The sequence below is a fragment of the Nymphalis io genome, chromosome 8, assembly GCF_905147045.1.
Source record: "Nymphalis io chromosome 8, ilAglIoxx1.1, whole genome shotgun sequence".
NCBI classification, from domain to species: Eukaryota; Metazoa; Arthropoda; class Insecta; order Lepidoptera; family Nymphalidae; genus Nymphalis; species Nymphalis io.
In genome coordinates, this window is record NC_065895.1 from 13,196,415 (window position 1) to 13,221,734 (window position 25,320).

At 34.3% G+C, this 25,320-nt stretch overlaps 1 protein-coding gene across 11 annotated transcripts in view; it reads right to left on the bottom strand.

The window, feature by feature from the left end:
* The window catches only part of LOC126769939 (disintegrin and metalloproteinase domain-containing protein 23), a 533,325-nt gene that overhangs the window by 214,868 nt on the left and 293,137 nt on the right, over window positions 1–25,320 (bottom strand). For 10 of the 11 annotated variants that reach the window (XM_050488967.1, XM_050488957.1, XM_050488965.1 and 7 more), the window contains 2 exons: window positions 14,931–14,981; window positions 9,143–9,172 (listed from right to left, as the gene is read on the bottom strand). In XM_050488967.1, coding sequence (XP_050344924.1) covers window positions 9,143–9,172; window positions 14,931–14,981 — 81 coding nt within the window. The remainder of the gene's footprint in view (window positions 1–9,142; window positions 9,173–14,930; window positions 14,982–25,320) is intronic. The other variant, XM_050488959.1, reaches the window with a different exon arrangement.

Consider the following 25,320-nt stretch of genomic DNA (forward strand, 5'->3'; position numbering starts at 1 on the left):
AGGGAATGTCTTCATTGGACAGATAGACAGACATACATTGGGACCCGACTACCCTGAGCGACTTATCAGCTTACTTCTGTTTATGATATCAGGTTATTGTTAAAATGCGAACCATAGTTTCTTTATGGTAGAGGGGGGAAAATGGGCAGGAGGCTCACCTGATAGAAAATGACTACCACCGCCCATGGACACCTGCAACACCGGAGAGCTTACAGGATGGAATTTAGAGGTCTGGTGTAAGTTCTCTCCGTTGGTGAAACTCAGCGGTCAGGTGACTACTTAATGAGTACATAACAATATAAAAATAATCGTATATTATATTTTATGTTAAAAATAATTTTAGGTTTATCCGAGCAAATTAAATATACGTTTGCTCACTGACGCAGTGTGCAGCCTGAATTGCGTAATTAAGCGCCAATCTAGCTTAACAATTAATTTAATTTATAAGTTCAATCAAAATAGTTATGTTATCAAATATAACAAATATGACATAAGCTTATTACTTAAGCACTTGATTGTATTTGTAGCTTAGATTATTTTAATTTGTTATTGGAGTGTTGTGTTGCAATACATTTATCATCATTAGTCATTGCGCGAATTCGAAAAATACTAAATTCGCTAATTCGAATTTCGAATTTTGTATAGATAATGAATGTAAGATATACATTAGGTTAAATTCCGCTTGAACAACGAGTACAACCGCGCATTCCCGGCCCAAGCACACCGCAGATGACGCTTGCATTATGCATGCTTCGCATTTAGCGATGGCGCATACATTCACATGGTACATGATATTGTTATTGGAACGCTTGGAAATCGAGTCGGTTGTAGTTCGCTCGGCGCTGAACACGACTCGCTTAGCGTTGAATTAGAATAGCTTAACAGTTATCACGCTCGTTCTGACGCGTAAGTACGCTTTTACAGGGTACCGGATTGTACTTATATGTGTCTAAAGTTTTGAATTGTAAAAGTGATGATTATGCGATGTTCTGAAAAAAAATACGATTCTCTGAGATTTGTAAACGTAATGGAAAACAATGAATTCTTTATACATAGAGTTCTGTATATGACAAAATATAGCTTAGAGATAAAGAAGCAAATAGTCTTTCATCGGATATGTAGGCACCTAGTACTTTTTATTTATAGTAGTTATTCATAGAATTCTTGATATTGGTTCAGAGTATCTTTTCCAACACCATATGTACAGAATAAAGAGAAGACGCGTTGCTCGCAGCGAAGTATTATTATATTGATGGATTGACATTTTAGTGTGTAGGCTATCTTGAGATACTGAGGCATATAATATTGAGAGACGGATCCAGGTATGAGGCTAGCCGATACTCAAAGACCGAAGGAATAATATATATATATATTTACGACACGTCACAATTGTTTGAGTACCCTGTACTGACTGATTGATTAATGTATTATAATAATCTAATAATAAATTGTTATGATTTTGTCATGCCAAATATGGAGTACAACTAAAAAGGCGATGTGCTGACGGCACATAGCATCCCCCTTTGAGAAAGAAATTAACAATACCTACATGAAAAATTTATATATAACTCTATGAACTAGAAACAAAAGTAACCAAGGTACTCAAAAAATCTTAAAAACAATTAAAATCTTTAAACAAAGAAATTATAAAAAAGCAAAAAAAATGTATATAATATGATCCTTTTTTATGTGCGTATAACATCAAAATATTTTTATAAAATTACTATTAATTATATTTAAAAAAATTACTAAATATTTCAATCTATCTGTATGCAAATCTCACAACAGATCTAACTACACGACCAGATCTCGTTGTCATAGGCTTATTGTTTTTATTAGCTTCTACCTTATTTGGAATTCGATCAATGCTATGTTCGCTGGTAATTAGAAACGCTGGCTTAAGGCGATCGATGCTTTTTATTTTTTTGATACCATTAATCACTATCTTGAAATGTTTCGCTGATTTGCTTAAAACTTTAAATGGTCCAGAATAGGGTGACGTAAGTGACTTCGAAACTCTATCACATCGCACAAAAACGTGTGTACACTCACTTAATTCTGGATGTACAAATATACCGTTTTGTCTTAAATCTCGTTTCGGTAGCGATGCAATTTGCCTGATCCCATAACGCAAGTTTTGCAAAAACGTTTCATTTTCAGTGATTTCCAACTTTGTCGGCGAAAAGAAATCTCCTGGTAAACGACTTCACCGTAAACCATCTCGGCTGCACTTATTCTGCATAAACTGACGGTAATTCGTTGACCCAATTGTCCGTATTGCCTCTACACATAAGGGCTGTTTTTAATGTTCGATGAGTTCGTTCGACGACACCATTTGACTGTGGGTGATAGCTCGTGGTTCTTATTTTAGTTATGCCCATTCTCTTAGCCAACAATGCGAACAAGTTGGATTCAAATTGACGACCTTGATCCGTCGTAATACGCAATGGACATCCAAATCGTGCTATCCAGCCTGAATAAACAATCTTAGTTACCGTTTCAGCTGTAATGTCTTTAATTGGGTAAGCTTCTAGCCAAACAGTCGCCCGGTCTACCATGGTAACTAGATATCGGTAACCCTTACAAATAGTTAGTGGTCCGACAATATCCACGTGTAAATGTTCGAAGCGTTGACACTTAGGAAAATTTCCGATAGGTGATATTGTATGACGTTGCACTTTCGATCTCTGACAATCTAAACATGATTTGGCCCATAAGGCAACATCCTTATTCATCGCTGCCCAAATATAGCGATCGGGGATCAATTTTCTTGTTGTGCGAATTCCCGGGTGGCTTGAGTCATGTATGGCTTTGTATGCTGTCACACGAAACTCCACTGGCAAATATGGTCGCACCTTATTAGTAGACACTTCGCAGAAAATAGGTATCTTGCTATTTGGCATAATAAGTTTCTTAAACTTTAAGTTCTTTGAGTCAAGTAACTTTTTTAATTCATTATCTTTTTCCTGAGCTACTGCGAGTTTTTCATAGTCGATCGGCGATGGGGTATCGATGGTGGATATTCTCGATAAAGCATCAGCTACAATGTTGTCGGTTCCGCTGACGTGTTGAATCGATGTGGAAAATTGTAAAATGAAATCTAAATGTCTCAACCTTCTCGGTGTATCGTTTTTTCCGATAGCGTTCTTTTTGAAGGGGTAAACCAATGGTTTGTGATCCGTATAAATAGTCAGAGGACGACCTTCAATTAAATACCTGAAGTGCTTTATAGCCTTGTAAATAGCTAAAAGTTCTCCATCATAGGTACTATATCGCTGTTGCGCTTCACTTAGCTTACTTGAAAAAAATGCAAGTGGCTTCCATGAGTTCTCTTCTTTCTGTTGTAAGACGGCTCCAGCACAAGTAGCAGAACAATCAGTCATGAGTGATATATGAGCGTCTTGAGATGGAAAGGACAATGAAACGGCGCTTTTTAAGCTTTCCTTACATTGTTCAAAAGCATCTACGAAGTCGTCAGTCCAAGGAATAGGCGTCTTATCTTTCTTCTTGGCTTTGTGCAGGAAACCATTAAGCTTTTCCTGAATGCTTGCTGCCTTGGGGAGGTGACGTCTGTAAAAGTTCAACATCCCTAAGAAGCGTCGTAGCTCGTCAACCGTATGTGGCCTTGGATACTCCGAAATGGTTTTCACTCGATCTTCAAGTGGACATAAACCTTTTTCTGATACGTGGAATCCAAGGAAGTCAAGCTCTTTTTTGCCAAACTCGCATTTCGACAATTTAATCGTAAGTCCGAACTGATTAAGTCGTTCAAAAACTTTCTTTAAATGAACTTTATGCAATGACGTTGACTCTGATGCAATAATGACGTCATCGATGTATGAAAATAAAAAATCCATGTCTCTAAATACGTCGTTATTGAGAAAACGTTGAAACGTTTGCACTGCGTTTTTTAAACCAAACGTCATTCGAGTGAATTCATATAGTCCAAAAGGAGTCGTTATGGCCGTCTTCTCGATGTCTTGTTCTGCAACTGCTATATTATGATAAGCTCGTTGGAGGTCGAGACGGGAGAACACGCATTTTCCTGCTAGCACGTAAGTGCAGTCTTGTATGCGGGGTATGGGATATCTATCAGACTTTGTTATGTTGTTTAGACGGCGATAGTCGCCACATGGTCGCAACTCACCGTTTTTCTTTAAAACTACATGCAACGGACTAGCCCAGCAGCTCTTAGAGGGCCTGCAAATTCCCATATCCATCATACGCTGAAATTCGGCCTTCACTTTGACATATTTATCCGATGGTAAAGGTCGCGGACGTTCAAAGACAGGGGATCCTGTCGTCTCAATATAATGGACAACGGAATAACATGGAGTCTCTTTGAAACACATTGGTTTCGTTATATTAGGAAACTCTGCTAATAAGTCACTATATTCATTAGAATAGTCAATAGTTTTCACTGATTGCTGAGTATTTAATGTCACTGAAGCTATCACACACAAATTAGTAACTTTGTCTATTAATTTTCTTTTGTCAATATCCACTAATAACTTATGATAACCTAAAAAATCTGCACCTAATATCGGTTGCTTTACGTCGGCCATCACAAAAGTCCAACGGTAAGGCCTTCGCAAATTAAAATCTAAATCTAGTGTCTTACTACCGTACGTTTTTATTTCACTAGCGTTTGCGGCATATAGTTTATAATTGTCACATTTATTATCACTAAATAGTTTCTTAACATAAGGTAACGGAAATGTTCGCACCAGTGTCCACTAAAAATCTAAGTCCACTCTTACTATCAGTAACACAAAGGCGGTGAGAAGGAGTGATGGTGCATATCTCCGCCGGCGATCGCACCACTTCTAGTTTCCCGAATTCTTGTCTTTTTTCCACGAACACGGCTCTATACATTTCTTTGCGCGACTATGAAACCTGTGATGATAATAACATAGCCAATCAGCACTTTCGGGCGTACGGCGTATTGTATTACGCTCTCGCGAGACAGAACGGCGTCGTTTTTGCATACTATTGCTTAAATTTCTCTGTCTTGACCTACTCTCCATTTCACGTATGCGCAAGCTTAATTTAGCGATCTCAGCTAAAATAAATGCGTTATCCCTCGAACCAGGTGTTTGAATCGCGGAAATATTTGCAGGTCTAGAGGTTTCCATCACTTTGTCGGCCATAGCAGCTAATTTTTCGAGGTCTTTAACTTCATTTACAGCTAAGACAGCTCGAACCGAAGCAGGAAGATGACCTTGCCACATGATGAGAAGCGTGTGGTCCGGTATTTTTCCACGCGCTAGATCTCTCATTCGACGCAAAAGCTGTGAAGGCTTTTGATCGCCTAGATCCATTCCGCTAATTAATTTTTGAAATTTGCTGGTTTCCGATTCCTCATACACTGCCAACAATCTGGTTTTCAAAGTTTCGAATTTATTTGTCTCCAGTGGACTCAAAAGGATATCACTAACTTGCTGAATGACATCTTTGCTTAATTTAGTGACGATGAGGTTAAACTTCGTGTCGTCACTCAGTTTTTGTGGTCCTAAAATCGCGTCACACTGCACAAACCACAACCTTGGCTGATCGTGCCAGAAATCCGGTATCCTTGACGAGACCGTCACTGAGGCAAGCTCCACAGCGTCGTTTTGAGATGCTGAATGAGCTGCACATCTGCTCTGCTGCGCGGCGGGGATACTCATTGTTGCTTTCTTGCGAGTCAGTACTTAGAAGCAGCCGGAATCTTAAAAAATCACGTCGTTCCCTAGATGAAGTCGGCCTTAGGGCTAGAGTGTAACTTTGTCCTTTTTTGCGTCGAGCCTCAGATCACGTCGGGCCTCAGATCACGTCGGGTCTTAGATCACGTCGGGTCTCAGATCACGTCGGGCCTCAGATCACGTCGGAGTCACCACTTTAGTGTGTAGGCTATCTTGAGATACTGAGGCATATAATATTGAGAGACGGATCCAGATATGAGGCTAGCCAATACTCAAAGACCGAAGGAATAATATATATTTATTTACGACACGTCACAATTGTTTGAGTACCCTGTACTGACTGATTGATTAATGTATTATAATAATCTAATAATAAATTGTTATGATTTCGTCATGCCAAAAATACTCCATTTCTATCAACTAAAAAGGCGATGTGCTGACGGCACAACATTATCAGTTTAATTTACGATAATTTTAATAAAATACATGAAAATGTAATGTAGGGTCAAATGGTTAGTGATCACCATCGCTCATTGATACGTTTTTTTTTGCTTCAAGCCGGGACTCAACACTATTGTTACGGGTAGGATATCTGATGAGTGGGTGATATCTACCAACGAGTAGACTACGCTGGCACACTGATACTTTAAGAAATATAAAGTACTTCTATAGGTTCTAGTTTTTCAAACGAATATGTTTTTATTCCTTATGTCTTTATTGTCAATTAACGCTAGAACTTGCAATTCAATTTATAAATAAATGTAATAAGTTATACTTGCCACTTATCCAACCAGATAATACAGTGCCCTACCACCGGTATACTGAGCTATTCTCGACATTGTGAACTTTAGAAATATTGTATGAAAAATACGAACTCTAACCCTCACAAACTTTCCGTTATAAAATTCATGGAAATTAACTTTAAAGTAACTCTATAAGTCTCAATTACCTCATAAAGGCTTTGGATACGGTTTCGTAATGAAACTTTTTTCAGGGCAATTAGGGTTGCTTGAGGAAAATCTAAAGACAGCCACTCTTTGCTCTTCTATAGTTACAGTATAATTATTAATTTAAATGCACTCCAGAACTTAACATATTAAGTATAAGTAATTTAAAAAGCAATTTGTTTTCTTTGTTAAGAAATTGCAATTATTACTTGCAACAAAAGTATTATAGCAATAGATACTTTAACCATTTTTTATGTTCAATTTATTAGATAAACAATAATAAGTAAATATAAGTCTTATATTATATTTTTAAACAAAATTAAATTCAGTTATTTATTTTATTACCAACTACATTTTTGGATGGAAATATATATAATTAATTTAATTCAATCAACACCTGCGATATTGACAAACTAGAACGCGGTACGTTCCTCATCGAGTTTATATTTTTAAAACGTTCAAAATATAAAGCTGAGGTGGCCCAGTGGTTCGAATATAATTTTGACCAAAGATTGCGGGTGCTCTTAATTTGTGTTATTTATTAATCTCGTGCTCAGCTGTGAATGAAAACATAATAAAAACCGTTATATATCAACAGAAATTCTATCACATGTGAATCAACTAACCCACGTTGGAGTAGCGGAATAGGCACCTTCTCCTCAGGAAGAGAGGTAGTCTTATTCTAGCAGTGGGATATTTGCATTCTGATTTTTTTAATGCTCTCTAAAAACATCATGGGTTCTAATGGTTAAAATAGTCCTGCAGACCGATTTCGGCCATGGCGGCCTATCTCAAAGGAGGTTAACCAACTGCAAATGATATAATATAGTGCACAAGTGTGTGCGCAAACATAGGTGTTTACAAACACTCTATTCCCTAACTCTCATATTCCGAAGTCTGGAAAGAGTCCAATGGCTTTACGTGTTTTCCGAGGCTATGGAGGGAGGCATACTTCCAACTTCCAGACTCTGGGCTGATACTGAGAATTTTCGAATGAAAACCTCAATAAATTTTTATTGTCCTTATTTGGGAATCCAGGACCTACGGCTCTGCGGCCTTAGATCTAGCCGCTACACCAACGAGTCAGCCAGTCTAACATCTTATAACCTCTGTAAATATAAAGTAATAAATATATAATGTAATTGACCCTTTAAATCGGATCAGAGCTATTCAAAGTAAAATATTAATTCCTTATGACTTTGTAGAACTTAACGTCTAGCTAACACGAAGCTCTAGCTCCGATAAATGATTTCTTAAATATTTTTAAACGAAACAACAAAACTATTTATAGATATCGTATGTCCATAATTAATATTTTCACAAGAACGTTTTTGTTTTCTATCTTTCTCGTAGAATACAATGTATACCAAACAATTCGCGTTTCTTTTGTTTTAGGAAATGGATCCCGATGTTTCCATTCATTTATATTCACGAATGTTACCGACAAATACTTTTCTCCTTTAGACAATTAGCATGAATACCACTTGAGTGATGCTGAATATTAAGACCTTAATAATAGCATTTATTCCTTACGTATTCAAGCAGAATAATTTATTTTCAAGAGCATGTGAAATTTACTCTCGATGTACAGGGAACACCTCAGTATTGGTTCTGCATTATAAACCATAATAACAAAAATGTATTATAAAAGTTGTATTGAAATAACAAAATTTACTTTTAATGATTTTAAGAAAAATATAAAATTTAATTTATTTAAGTGTAAGCTTTTCATATTTTTTGTTAAAGCACAATTGATCCACCAACCCGCATTGGAGCAGCGTGGTGGAATAAGCTCCAAACCTTCTCAGAAAGAGGAGAGGAGGCCTTTAGCCCAGCAGTGGGACATTCACAGGCTGTTACGGTTACGGTACAATTGATAGCATAAATTAATATTTAGAATATTTTTATAGTATATACAATAAATTGAAATTATTATTTAGAAATCGGCTTACATGCTTATGATTATTATAACAGGCGTACTTTCTCATTTGATAAAACATCTGTATGTATACCGTATTATACGTTAGACTAAAATGTACGTTAATATTGATTTAATTAAATTTAAATATTGTCTTTTTTCAAATATCCAAAGAAAGATTATTGATTCAAATATCGAATGCAAAAACGGGTACGTAAAATGTGTTATAAGATTAATGTATTGATACACTACACAATAACAACCTGTTAATGTCCCACTGCTGGGCTAAGGCCTCCTCTCCCTTTTGAGAAGAAGGTTTGGAGCTTATTCCACCACGCTGCTCCAATGCGGGTTGGTAGAATACACATGTGGCATAATTTCAATGAAATTAGACACATGCAGGTTTCTTCACGATGTTTTTCTTCACCGTCAAGCACGAGATGAATTATAAATACAAATTAAGCACATGAAAATTCAGAAGTACTTGCCCGGGTTTGAACCCACGATCATCGGTTAAGATTCATGCGTTCTTACCACTGGGCCATCTCGGCTATGGCATAATGTATTGATAAATTGTCATAAATGTAACTCACCATCTGATTTATTTTCTTCGTGTTGGTCACCTGAAACAAAAAAAAAACGTTTTAATTACATTATCACTTGATATAGAATAAAACTAAGAATAACGATTATTATTAAAAACACGATACATAATTAAAAACATTTTTTTAATTATGAAATATTTATAAGTAAAAAAAAAATGAATTCATAAGCATAAACAAATTCATAATATCTTAATAATATACTTTGTAATGTGTACCACCGTAGACGTAATCTGTCCCAAATTGGTATGACGCAAATTTACAGGTAATCAATCCTGTCACTACTGAACTATGTCTATAAACATGTATCTATGAGGCCCTGTAGAGGCTGTTATTTAGGGGGCCATCACACACTTACGAATTATACGACTAACTAACAATGATTTTTATGGTTGCGTTCTGGTTTGAATGTTGAGTAAGGTCAGAGTCGAGCTTAAAGGACTTATCAACATATGTAGATCTCGTAGTGGGTGCACTAATGTTGAAAGATTTATCTTAAAATATCATGGTGAATGGCTTAACATTTTATCGTTTTATTGGTTGAACAGTAGTTGTGACATTTATAAAATATATAGACATAAAATATGAATTGCCTATACTAAGCCTTACATTAAGATTTATCGATATGAAATAAAGAGATTAATCAATGTAAGCTGTTTGAAGGTGATTATTATATACACAGATGATATATTTGTTGTATATATAATGAGTATACGGCCTCATCCGATGCCGACGCTTTGTAGTACGTCATGCGCACCTCTGATTCAATGGGAGTCAATGACGTGGTATCGATGTTCAGAACCAACGAGTTGAATACAACGCAACCGTAAGAGCAGAGATGTAGTTGCTAAAATTGGTATATTCAATTTTACACGCTAATATTTGTTGTTGAGTTAAGTAAATTATAAGGATTTTAATGTAATATAAATTTGTTTTACTTAACCACTTCGAGTCCTTATAAATGCAACGAAATGAAGATGCAACAGCTGGTACGTTAACCATCTTAAATCTTTTTTATAATTATAGTGATTTAACTTATACTAGCTGCCGTGCAGAATTTGTCTGATTAAATACAAAGTTAACCGTAACATTCTCTTTCCCTAAAAGTTGAAATTTCTAAAAATCCTTTCTCAGCGGACGCTTTCCTTACAAAACAACGTTATTTCGTTACAACGGTTTCGTTACAAACCTATGTTTCATATTTCATATTCCTAGATTCAATAGTTTTGGCTGTGCATTAAATTTGTCACGGCAAACGATTTTCAACCGACATTAAAAAGGAGGAGTTTCTCAATTTCATTGTTCTTTTTTAATGCTTGCTACCTCAAAACACTGCCATTTATAAACCGAATTGAAATATTTATTATTTATTTAAAATACTTTCAGATTGATCCCATTTTCATCAAAATCCATTTCTGATAATGGGATCCATGAGGACATAACTCCTCAAATATTATTTGCATATATAAACCAAAATTGGTATTTGCATTAACAAGTCAAGCATTTACATTCAGAAAGTATAGTTTGTTGAAGTGGAACTGCTGAAGAAGACCACAGATCGCCACCGGAATTCCTCAACAATAAGTAGTATTAAAGTATTATTTCACCTTTTTTTGACTGATGTGTATTATTATATACACGAATAATGTACATATTTTATAAGTAGCTTCTTACAGTGTAAGCCCCGTACTTTTGAGGTTTTAATTCCCCACAATTATTTATATAAAAGTGTTAATACGTGTGAAGCAAATACAAATTTTCTTATTATTATTTTTATACAATAGGAATGCGGACGAGCATATGGGCCACCTGATGGTAAGTGGTCACCAACGCCCGTAGACATTGGCACTGTAAGAAACGTTAACCATCGCTTACATCATCAATGCGCCACCAACCTTGGGAACTAAGACGTTATGTGCCTGTAATTACACTGGCTCATTCACCCTTCAAACCGGAACACAACAATACCGAATACTTCTGTTTTGCGGTACAATATCTGATGAGTGGGTGGTAACTACCCAGACGGGCTTGCACAAAGCTCTACCACCAGTAGTAGTTATTTAGTCTGATTTTGTTGTATGTTATCAGGAACGTTTAGTATTTTACGGTTACAAGCAAATAGTCACTTCTGTTTATAATAGTACTGATCATTATGGCAATAAAGCCGTCGACCTCTGATAGTGAAGCTAAATGCGATAAATATTATCCATTTATATTTATTTGGCGTAGACAGTTAAACTAGACGGCTAAGATTTGTAACGACATAAATACGCTACGTCGTAGAACTGCTACAGGATCTACGACGTGGCACGTCTATGTGTCATTTTAATTTATGAATACGATTGACTATAATTGTAATCAAAATGAAAAATATTACAGAGTACTATATCTGTTTTAAAAAGCTAAATAAAGATAGTGCACTCTAACACTTAATCAAAAATAATATAGGGGATTTTTTTGAAATACAAACAGCTGCTTTAAAATTAATTACAATATACTAAATATGATATGAAAACACTGTGTATTAAATAGATTTTAATAAAAAAGACAATAAATTAATCAGCTGTCCCTCATAGATACGATATGAAAAATTTATAAAACGGTATCTTAGTATGCATACGTCCCATTTAATATCAGATAAGAATCATATAAACTAGATATATACGATCACAAAGAGCACGGTGTAACTTGTACAGTCACGAACTCGTAACAGCCAGCGACCCGTGATCCAGTCACAGGGCGTGAGACGCAAGCATGCGTTATACTGACTTTTACGAGCGTCACTGTACGCCACTCAGCGTACGTGACGAGGACGAATATTATTACTTTTTATTACGCTTATACCTGCATTAAGAGACACTTTAGAATAATCTATACATTTCAATTTACTTTCATTAAATTTAACAAATTGAATATATATTTTGATCTGGCCATTTTAAATTTGATATATACGATATTTAGATGATTGAACTTTTGAAAAATTAAGTTACGGATACGTTAAATTGTAACTTAATGCCCGCACGCCAATAATATGACGATCATTAAATTTATTTGAAAGGGTCGCTGAGCCTTTCAAATAAATTTAATATTGAACAGTTTTGTTACCTAAAATAGCAAGACGAAAGGTCATCCATTTAATATATAATTGTGAACTGCCTCGTTGGCCACGCTTTATCTGGAGATTAGCCAGTAACAGCCTGTTAATGTCCCACTGCTGGGCTAAGGCCTCCTCTCCCTTTTGAGAACAAGGTTTGGAGCTTATTCCACCACGCGGCTCCAATGCGGGTTGGTAGAATACACATGTGGCGGAATTTCAATGAAATTAGACACATGCAGGTTTCCTCATGATGTTTTCTTTCAACGTCAAGCACGAGATGAATTATAAACACAAATTAAGCACATGAAAATTCAGTGGTGCTTGCTCGGGTTTGAACACACGATCATCGGTTAAGATTCACGTGTTCTAACCACTAGGCCATCTCGGTTGGAGATTAGCCACCATCATATAATTGTGTGTCGCTTATTGTGTTAGCTGGTTGATAATTTTAATAGATTTATCTATGAACTCTGCTCCCAATGAGTAATTGCTTAAATATGTTTTCATGTAATCAAGCCATTAATGCACCGCTTTTTAAAGTAAAATAAATGAAAAATAAATTAAAGTAAATGGTTATTAACCGATATAAACTTTACATGTGTATTTATAAATAAGTGAAGTAAATGTTATATAATGCCTATCAAAGTCTCATTGCGAGGTGACCTTGCACCTCACCACTAGAGGAGAAGGTATGGGAGCCTATTCCACCACGCTTTTATATAGCAGGCTAGTCACACATGTGCCAAGCTTACATTCATCATATACAGGTTTTCAATCGTTACCGCCGATCACGAAACGAATTAGAAACTCAAATGAAAATACACGTAAAGGAAACACATTAACCGCTTTGTTATATCGGTCAAAATATTTGTTTTTTTTCAATATAAATTTTATAATCTTTACAAGGATAATGAAACTGATGAAACATTGAAGGCGTCTAAAGTATTTGTTTTTAAAGCCTCTAACCTGATTCTATCGATTCAGAATCGATTAGAACAGAGACACGTCCCTACGCGGTCTCTGAAACGCTTAAATTTACATGTTGAATGCATTCACATGCAAATCATTGAACAAGACAGCATGCATGGCATACGTGAAACTCCATCACACTGTATGGCATATGCAAACTATGAAATAAGTGCGCCATTGAGAACTCTTGTCGTACCGTTTCAATCTGAACTATCAACATTGAGATTACTTTGATATTATTTAATCATCTAACATCTCAATAAAATATGTGTTAAGGTATTTTGTTACAACTCATTTAGATCAATCGATTCCTTGTAATTTAAAACGAATAAAATATTAATTTAATAAAGTTCTTTTAACAAATATATCTTGGAATAATTTTCTGCGAAATTTACATAACATTATAGAAGCGAAAATTAAATTCGAGATATTATTAATATCGCCTTTCAAAAAGTAATTAGTTGAAAAACCTTTTTAAAAAAATCCAACTCTATAGCATTAATTAAAATCTCCCAAACTACATAATTATATCGAGGATGGGATGCCGCCCAATTTTCAAAGGAGCATCTACCGAAATCTGAAACCGTAAAAGGATAAAATAAACTCGACCGGGACTGGAAACGGTTATTGCCCGTGATGTACGGTCCCCGGAGGAAGTACTGGAAACGCGTTTTTTTACAACTCGCTGAATTTTAAGGGCTATATTTCTGTTTTGCGTATTACTATTTTATATGAAACAACTAGACGCTACTGAGAAGATCCATGAAGAGGAATTAACGTGATATTTTAAATTTGATATTTTACTTTTAAAAATTTATAAACTGTATTTTTTATCTAAAAAAAATTGACTCGAAAGCGTGTATATATATGATAATTTAAACGACCAAATGTCCGATACATACCACTACTAGTTCGTTGCAATAATGATTAAGCTGTTGTCAATTGCAGATTAACAACGTTCCTGTGATAAAAAAAATGTTTGAAGACGTTGAAAATGAAGACGCAGTACAAGTTAAAAATATATTAGCTGTTTTAGACTTGGTAAGTCTAAATTAAGGGTATTCATTCCGTAAATGTCACACTGTAAGGCATAAGCCTCGTCTACTTTTAAGGACAGTATTCGGAGTTTGTTCTACGACGATGCTCAAATACAGATGGGATGCACATACAACATTTCATCTAACACATGTAGGTTCCGTTAATTTTTTTTTCTTTTATCTCCGAACGCGCTTATAGTATAGGTATGCGGACGAACATATAAGCCACCTGATGGTAAGTATTATTGTAAGAAATGTTAACCATTGCTTACATCGCCAATGCACCACTAATCTTGCGAACTAAGATGTTATGCCCCTTGTGCCTGTAATTATACTGGCTCACTCACCCTTCAAATCAGACACAACAATACCAAGTACTGCTGATGCGTTAGAATATCTGATGAGTGGGTGGTACCTATCCAGATGAGCTTGCACAAAGCCCTACCACCAGTAAATATACCAAATAAAGGACATGATAACTTAGTGATGTTTGTCTTTTGCTTCAAAAGCTCATCCAATAATCATCCCGGCGGAAAAGTAATGTTAAAAACGTGAAACCACACATGGTAGCCAACATTAATTGGAAATATTTTCAATGTTTTCTAATAAAGGTACCAGTACCAGGTTTTCTATATCACGAATGTTTTAAAATCTTTGTTAACTATGGTTAACTTACCAAAAGCACTATCTTCACTCCAAAAAGAGTCATCCAATGTATAATCGGCTTCTGAAACAAGGAGACAACGGTGTTAATGACTTTTCAATTAAATTATTTACAATTTATTCTTATATATACATAATATGATAATATAAATATAAAAATGATAATAACCAGAATGATTTATTAAAAGCCATTTTGCCGTGGTCTCCCTTTTAAGATAGCTTTATGTAAATTTTTACAAACAAAGATAATTTATTTGCTTGGCCCTTTTAACAGTTTGTTAAATTAATCATCGCAAAAAAATGGAAATAGAATGCCAATTTAGTGTAAAATTATATTAAATAGCTGTATTTCTTTATATAATAAAACAAGGTCTTGCTTGGTCGTGAATATTTTAAATCCTTGTTTTATTTTTAGTAACGTTTCTGTATTTGATTACCAATTACGCCGAAAATCACGTGTCTAAATTCCACGACCATTCTGCTATGATCGAAGTACTTTAGAGGAATACGAAAAATATTTTAAAGCATAAAAAAACATTTAAAAAATAACAATTGAAAAAATATTTATTATTTTGACAGTAAATATTATTTTTAGGATCGTTAATATTATGTTTTATGATATTTTAAGATAAATAAAACAAAACCTTATAATTGAATTGAAATTCATATATATTTTAATATTAATTATTAATATGTGCATAAAATAATATCATAATTACATTACAATTACAACACATTTAAACAGGGACATAGCTGGTCAGGGTTTGACCTCAAGATGTCTCTCAAGAAGGTTTGGAGCTTATGCTTTGGAACTTATTCAGTAAGTAAGTAAAAAAGTAAGTAACAGCCTGTAAATATCCCACTGCTGGGCTAAGGTCTCCTCTCCCTTTTTGAGGAGAAGGTTCACTTATTCAGTGTGAGTTGGTAAATACACATGTGGTAGGATTTTATCCGACACATGCAGGTTTTATCAAGACGTTTTTTATCAGCATCGAGCATGAAATGAATTAAGTAAGTTGAGCACATTATAAGTTTGTGGTGCTTGCACGGATAACACGATGTCTTCGCTTAAGATCTCAGACTTACACACTTATCAAGTCTGTTTTATTAAACTAGTGTCCAGAATTCGAGATGGAATCATATTTTTTTTTATATATTACTATTTTAACTTAATTTTCATTAAATCGAATGAAAGATGAGAACACTTTTAAAGAGAGATAAGAAAAAAAAATAATTAATATTTATAGGGGTGACTGATTTTAATTGCAAATGCAAATAGCCTACAAGAAAATATTACCCGCACAAGATTGTTTTGCGCAAGTGTAATTACATTATTTGTTTTACAATACGAGAAACACTTTACACGCGAGTACACGCAAGTAAACATACAAAAGCAGTACATGCAAGCATTATAGGTATTTAATAGCTAAAATACATTTTTATTATTATTTTTAATGAGGCAACCGCTATTCTTAGCCCTTAAAATTGACTAACAAAAATATATACTATAATATTGTATTAATAAATATATATACATATTAAATAAGTAGAAGGACGAATAAATGGGGCAACTGATGGTAAGTTGTCACCAAAACCCATAGATATATTTACATGCACTGTAAGAAATATTAACCATTCTTTACATTGCAAAGGCAAATTGCAAAAAAAATATTTTACATAGTACATTACATTTTTAGGTATAGGAATAAAACATGTTTAAATATATATATATGTTTTAGCAACTAGCTCATAATTAAAGAAATAGAGTTTAAAAGTTGCCACAAATTACAACTTCCCACATCATATTACTTTCATTTTAAAAATTAGTTTAATTTTTGAAATGAAAGCAACATAAACTTATGTAAAATTTAACTGTATTACAATAGTGATAAAGTTAAAAATGAAATGAAATCCAAATAAGAGCTCGCTGCAGATTTAAAAACTTTCTATTTCTGATATTTGCTCTTTCCTTTCGTGTCTTTTTCGGTGTAGATTTAGCATATTTGTGGTGAGCCATGATGTTTTTCATTCATATTTACGTATTCCATGTTCTACTTTCACGCTTTCGTGAATAAATTAAAACAAAATAATTGGTATATGTCAGAAATTCTCACAAACATAAGAAAACCAAAAACATTTCAACATTCTATGATAATGTGAACACATACGATGATGTTCGTTCGAGACTAGTTACGCTGGACATAATTTTGTGCAGAAGTGTGTGCGCAAACAGAATGCACTTCGCAATTTCTATTTCCTTATTCGCCTCATCTGATCTCATGACCAGGATAGAGGAAGTAAAGAAAAAAAATATGTAGTAAAACTATTTCTATATTAAGAAGAGATTTTTGATTGAATATGGCCCAGGGCTAAAAAACGTTAATCCACACCGACCAGATTATGGTTTTAAGTCGACCGCGTTTAAAGTTCTGAGTAGCACTGAGTTTTTATGTACTTTTTTCACCTCGCGCTCGACGATTGGAAACCTCGTAAGGAACCCTGAACGAGTTGTATGATATTCACCACATTTGTATCCACATCTCACAATCGAGCAGCGTAGTGGTATAAGCTACTCGAGTGGAGACGTGATAAAATTACGGTCTGCTACTTTTTACTTTTTGTTAACATTCAAGTTATTGGTAACTTTAAGTTAAATTACCATAATTGGTTTGAAACTATGCTCAATAATGCATATACCATTTAGAAATTCAAGCCATTATATAAGCCAGTATATAAGTTTAAGTAGAAACAGGATTTGATATAAAGTATAGTTCCGTAAGACTTGTAAACATTTTGAATTTTATCAGAATAAAAATGAACACTTTTACGATTAGAACTAATACGAACAAATTTATCCTTCTGAAATATCCTATATTTCAGAAGGACAAATTCAGTCACTGAACTTGTGGTCAATTAATCTCAGTTCCAGGCCAAAAGGCCAGATAGGAAGTACGGCGTTAAACTTTGCAGAGCACCGGATAAGATCAAATCGGACCTAGAACTGGCACACCAAGTGGGACAATATCGGTCCAACGGTTACAACTGATTGAAAATTTAATAAATAAACTTATTTACTATGCTGGTTATTTTTATTATACAAAGTTCATAAACATTAAACGTTTTACTGAATATGTATTTTTCGTTTAGGTTGAATTGTCCACCTTCTAAATGTCTCACTGCTGATATCAATATATGCAAATATCTACTCTCCTTTTGAGGAAAAGGCTTATTCCACCCTCAGCTTCAATTTTGGTGGATATACAATTGGCAGAATTTAGTCCTAAGCATGTTGGTATCCTTACGATGTTGTTTTTAATGAATTAAAGATACCGTGTCGGTTTCTACGTTAGATTATTATTAAATATTTAAATACATAACATTTTTGAACAAGCCAATCCAAACAATAACTATTGAGTGGGTCTAACGAGATAGCAATAGATTTTATTAAATTTGTAAAGTCATCAGTCGACTGGTGAACTATTACAGCTAAATTAACTTTGAGAAACAATTGATTACTCTGCAAAAGTACCTTTGAACCACCAGTAATCAATTAGGACTTAATTTATAGATATATAGAAAGGTCAAAGAGGTCGTGGTTAGGTCTCTGGGTTTGTTGGGATGCCCATAAGAAGAGTGTATGAAATTGGCACCCAATTTGAGGCACAATGTTAATATTACTTAATAAGCTACTATATTGCGCTAACGTTCAAAATCTAAAGCATAATATTTTTAATAAGTGACACTATTTGTTCATATATATTTATCATGAGCATCGATATAATTCGTTTTAAAAACCGAACATTTTTTATTTTGATTTTTTTGCTGTCTATAGATAGATATTCATTTTGAGATAAACGACTGGATGAATTAAATGTCAATTAAGAAAGATTACTCTCAATGATATGACTTACTATATAGACCGGTTTTGATTTCGAGAAAAGAGATCGCAATGGAATATGTACACAGTAGCTAAATAATCAAATTCGCGTGAACCAAGTAAGCACGAACATAATTAATATATGTATGTGGTATAGTATTCCAGCTGGTAACGTTGTAAGCGTTGTCCTTATTCTTGATTTTGCCTAAATTGTTCCATTCCGTCTCCCCCCACTAATTAAAATTAACCGTTGTTCATTGTAGTTAATTATAGCTGAGTAATAAGCTCTATAGCATTGAACACTTGTAACGAAGTTGTTTTGTATAATTTATGTAATGCTCTGGATGGTTGATATTAACTGTCGTTACAATTTTTAACCACCGAGATGGCGCAGTGGTAAGAACGCGTGAATATTAACCGATGATCGTGGGTTCAAACCCGGGCAAGCACCACTGAACTTTCATCTTCTTAATTTGTGATTATAATTCATCTCGTCCTTGACGGTGAAGAAAAACATCGCGAGGAAACCTGCATGTGCCTAATTTCACTGAAATTCTGCCACATGTGTATTCCACTAACCCGCATTGGAGCAGCGTGGTGAAATAAGCTCCAAACCTTGTCCTCAAAAAGGGAGAGGAGGTTTAGCGCTGCAGTGGGACATTCACAGGCTGTTACTGTTACAATTTTGTTGTTATTATATTGGTGTTAGTGCCATGTAATAGTACAAACATTGAGTTATGTAGTATTAAGAGCTATTCATTATAGACCGGTTACTATATTCTAGAGGAAATACGTTTAGCGTAAATTGGAAATATCTAAGAGGCGTAAATCAGAAGATATCAAAGGCTTGCAACTTACAAATCTGAAAGATACAAATATCAATTATTATTAAACAGGAAAACTATCGTTCCGTTCAATTTAATAAATAAAACATTCCATGTTATTATAATTTTTAAAGTCCCAAAAAATCAGCATAATCGTTTTAAGAAAGCTTCATATCCTTAATAATGACGACAGTATTTTTTTAAATAACACACATTCTTATCTTTTGAATCAAAAATCTTGTTGATAAATCTTACTTGCAATTGCAATATTCCTTTCTTCTACCATCAAACTATTGAATACGTTTGAAAATATTTTATTCGTTATTTTAGTAGCTTTCATAACCGACATTATAGAGTTATCAAGTTTTCCGAGATGTTATATAGACGTTTCTCGAATATAAACGAAGTTTGCATTTACGCTGCAATTACGGTATCTAAGTGAGTATTTCATTCGCTGACGTTGTTTACGTGTCAGGAATACATACGAAATTTCGGCACCCTATTATGATATGCTAATATCTAGTTGTTTTAATAATTAACCCCCGTTTCCCGGGTAACGGTGAAATGCAATGCAACGTATAATTGGTATTGTGTCACCATTATATTAGAGACTGAATGTTAATATGTTGAAGATAGTATACACTGAAAATTTGAGACATTTTTGCCTAGTTGACGTAATAGACTGGTGGTGGTAGGACTTTGTGCAAATTCTTCTGCGTAGGTACCACCCACTCATCAGATATTCTACCGTAAATAGCAGTACTTGGTATTGTTGCTTTCCGGTTTGAAGGGTGAGTGAGCCAGTGTAATTACAGGCACAAGGGACATAACATATTAGTTCCCACGGTTGGTGGCGCATTGGTGATGTATGCGATGGTTAACATTTCTTACAATGCCAATGTCAATCAAGTGGCCAAATGCTCGTCCACCTACCCTACACTATAAAAAAAGCTGATGTAACTCTATAGAATAAAAGTAATCGACGATTACACTGTATCATGAAAATTTTGAAAAATATTTCGGTACTTTCGAATTCCATTAAAATTGCTGCAAAAACGGCAAAATTGAAGGCAAAATTTCGAAAGGTCAACACTGGATTCCTGAAATACTTTTTGCGTTTGCGCGCGAAATTTCTAGCTTCTATCGGCGCCATTTTGTAGACCGACATCAAGCGTGACTTGACAGCGCGCACTAGGTTCGGAAATCGAATTACGATGTCCAATATTGATACAATTGTACCAAGAAAACGAAGCAATATAACTACAGGAAGGGTAGTAATTTGATTCTCGATCGATAGGAGTACTTCTTTAGTCTGCTTTGACGTGAAAAGGAATAAATTTATTGGTCCCCTCCGTCACAAAATTTCATGATGACAAATCAACGGACGGACGGTGTGGACCGGGCATTTTTCATTAAAAAAGGCTGGTATTTTGTAATTGCAGAATTTAATTTGTATTAAACGAAAATTGAATTTTTATCAAACCGCCAGTTTCTATTTGACGAATCAAATAGAAAGAGAGATAAAAAAAAATGTCAGCATAATTACTATTGAAATAAAAGGATCGGATTTTCTGTTAAACGTGCAGGCTTCATCGCCCGCAATCGAATAACCGTTAGCTCCACGTTTTAAATCTGTAACATGTTACGTCCACAAATCGAATTACGATCTGCCGCCGGCCGTCTCGGCACAGGCACCGTGCTTAAAATTATTAATTAAATGAGCTTACGTGACTCGTTTGCCTCGCAAAATATGAGGTCCACGCGCTAAAATGTTTTGGGTACTTTAGTTTTTGAATAAAGTTTAGATATAATTAGCTTATATGAATTTTATTACGAAAAAGGTGTAACCATGCAATAAGCTAATACTCATTAACATTAGGGTTTTACTCGAGATTTTAAGTTCCTTTGGTCCAAGTGATTGAAAATATTTTGTAATATATGAAACTGTAAATCATACAATTTTGAATAGAATATCCTGTCCAAGGTAAATATTTGATTTGACGGTTATCTTGTCAATATTTCAAATTTAGAGCGATTGTAGTAAAACCTTTTATTTACGTAAATATTGGAGCCAAACCATAAATTGCCGTCAGTGGGCAGTTCGGGTCTAATCCTACCAAAACCGTGATAGGTAATTGTGCTGTCAAAAAAGGCCGGCTCATACATCCTCGACGAAGATCAGATTGAGGTAAAATAATATTGTAGGTACAGAAATTCGTGTATCTTTTCCATCTTCATCATTACATATTTTCGTATTAAGAAAAGTATTCATTTCCAAAATCAATAATAACCACAAATGGATTAATATATATATTTTTTTTATTCTATATGGATCTCCAACAAGGAATACACAGTACAAGCTTACATCCCACATTACATGAGTTATAAGTATAGGTGCTCCCTCAATCATAGGAATCCACAGCTCCCACTTTATATAAACTAAGTAACAGCTAACAAATAATAAATAACATTAAAATTAAAGACATTAGAAATTAAAAATGATACTTAAAGAACTAAAACAAAAAAAAAACGAAACAATTTTTTTGTGAGTAGATTATCTGTAATGTTTCACAATTAATGATATGAGAGCCTTGAGAGATTATTTTATTGTTTAATAATTAAATTCAAGTAACTTAATATAATTATTTTTTTTTAATACTTTTCATTTTTTTTTTCATTTTTTTATTCGTCATTTGTTGTTGGAAATTTTATTGGTTAATGTATTTGTTATATTCATTTAATTTAATGTGTTATTATACTTTGTTTTCTGAAATATATATAAATAAATAAATACATATATATAATGAAATTTATTGTTATCATATCAATACACCCATTCAAAGTCAGCGGTATTTTTCTATAGTATAGTATTATAATATAAATTACTCAAGCTTACAAGTTTTATTCGTATATGTCTTATGAGATCATTTAAAACATTAAGGAGAATAAAATCGTTTGATAAAAATACAATAAACTGGCCAATATACTTCTTATTAATGATCGTTTCTTACTTATTATTACACGAAGTAGGTAATATGTTGATTTTAAAATTAAAATATATTCTTGGTTTACATTCAAATAGAATTGAATGAATTTGACATGTTTCAGTAAATAACTTATAAATCTTATTTAACTTCGAAGATAAGCAATAAATAAAGAAAATTTGTAATAAATTGCGGAGGAGAAAAATTCACCTGCGTATAACTCCAGTAATCCTCTCGAGGTTTCAACCCCCGAAATGGTACAATTTCCATTCGAGGTCTACTTAAACCCGTAATTATGTCGCCAACCCGGTTCGAAGGGCCGAATGGTTGGGTGGTTAAGGGCACCTGTCCTAGGACAGCGACGAAACGTTTTACAACGCAACGGTATGTTCTATCTCGCTCTAATGTAAGTCTAGAGTAATAGTCATCTTCCCATCACAGATAATTTGTGGAAAGTAAAAAAATAATAATATTGGTATTGTTTTTGACGTTACTTAGTATTTAATAATAATTATTATTATAAATGTCTCATATTATTTTTATTTGCTAATCACTTATCGGTTCCAAAAATAAATGAATAACAACAATATATAATATTATGGTATTGGACTAAATATTGCTATGCTAAGCAGCGCTGTAAATCGCTAGACGCTGGAAGTTTAGCTCGTCCCGGATATGAATTGACAAAAGACATATCTGGTGACATGGCGTCCCTAGTTTCGCTGTTTCAGCACTGTCAATATTGACGAACGGATTTTTGCAATAATCGGGGATCTTCCGTTTCTTCATGTTTTATTCGGTAAAATCAATTAGGGACCTATCAAAGATAATTACATTTCTACTGGAGCGAGAATAATAAATGGTTTGCCTGATAAATAATAACCAATACTTATTTAGGATTACACGTAATTCGGAGACTAAGACTTACGAAATTATATTATAATTACACGAAGTACGGAATTATATACGACCTATTTATTTCTAATTAGAAATAGCTTAATGCTTTCAATACATAATTCAAACACAATTGGATCGCGAATATTAATAACAAGAAAAGCTTTTAAAATACATCCATAACTAACAAGTGGATATTCAGAGTTAAACCAAACAATACGTTCCGAATATTTTAGTGATTGATCCACAATAAAAATAGATTTAAAAGAAAATTGTAATTAGGACATTCCCGAAAAAATCTCAATTCCCGATATCCCGAGGGGATAAAGACAAAGCCAGTAATGAATTGCCTTTTTTTTTGTTTTCACAAAGGGATGGAACAACAATGGGGTAATTTGAGCCGATGAGACTGTTCATATCGTGGTTTCAAAACTTTGACTAATTGTTATGGACGCCTGCGGGACCACTGTAATTAGGGTTCGCCAGGCATCTCCATTCCAGTAATTAACGTCTTAAGTGACCCTGTCGAGGGTTTGTGCAAATTTTTGGTAATGGTTATATTTAAATTTGGTGTCTGGAAGTTACTGTCGAATTATCGCTGATGTTTCGAGCAAAAGACTTTGAATTCGTATGAAATTGGTACATGACAAGATTAGAGAATAAACGAAAATCGTGCGTATTATTTAAGCAAATCGATAATAGAAATGTATATTAATATTTATTTATTTTTAATATTTCTTATAATATATAAGCTGGTTATTATGATATGAGTGGAATTTTGTTTAAGATTTCTGTAAATGATTTTTTTTTTATAGAATAGGAAGGTGGACGAGCATATGAGCCACCTGATGGTAAGTGGTCACCAAGCGCCCTTAGACATTGGCATTGTAAGAAATGTCAACTATCGCTTATAGCCAATGCGCCACCAACCTTGGGAACTAAGATTTTATGTCCCTTGTGCCTGTAATTACACTGGCTCACTCACCCTTCAAACCGGAACACAATAATATATATATAACTTTACTGGTGGTAGGGCTTTGTGCAAGCTCGTCTGGGTAGGTACCACCCACTCATCAGATATTCTACCGCAAAACAGCAATACTTGATATTGTTGTGTTCCGGTTTGAAGGGTGAGTGAGCCAGTGTAATTACAGGCACAAGGGACATAAAATCTTAGTTCCCAAGGTTGGTGGCGCATTGGATATGTAAGCGATGGTTGACATTTCTTACAATGCCAATGTCTAAGAGCGTTGGTGACCACTTACCATCAGGTGGCCCATATGCTCGTCCGCCTTCCTATTCTATAAAAAGAAAAAAAAAAAAAATCAAGTATTGCTGTTTTGCGGTAGAATATCTGATGAGTAGGTGGTACCTACCCAGACGAGCTTGCACAATAATGATATTGCATAATGATAGGTTATCGTTTGAGATATTTTCTACGGGTAGTTATTGATGACTTATAAACAAGTGTATATATCAGCATCGTCAGCTTGCTGATGACCGAACGAGAGAAAAATTAAACGACATTTATTGGGTATTTCTGTCAATAAATTGCATCACAGCCCGAAGCTTGGAAGTTGGCAGTGTCAAGCCCGTATCTCGGAGAACACGAAAAGCTGTTACTTACAAATCTAAACTATCTCCAAACGTGTGTTACCGTGCTACAGTTTTATGAGAATGAGATAGACAGTGCAACATAGTTTTTGCACCCATATTTGTACATTATAATATCTACTGACAGAACAGAAAAAAACAATAGTTAAATTCTCGATTATGTGCCCTTTTTGTTCCATCTGGTCATTTATCTTCTTATCTCTAAAACAA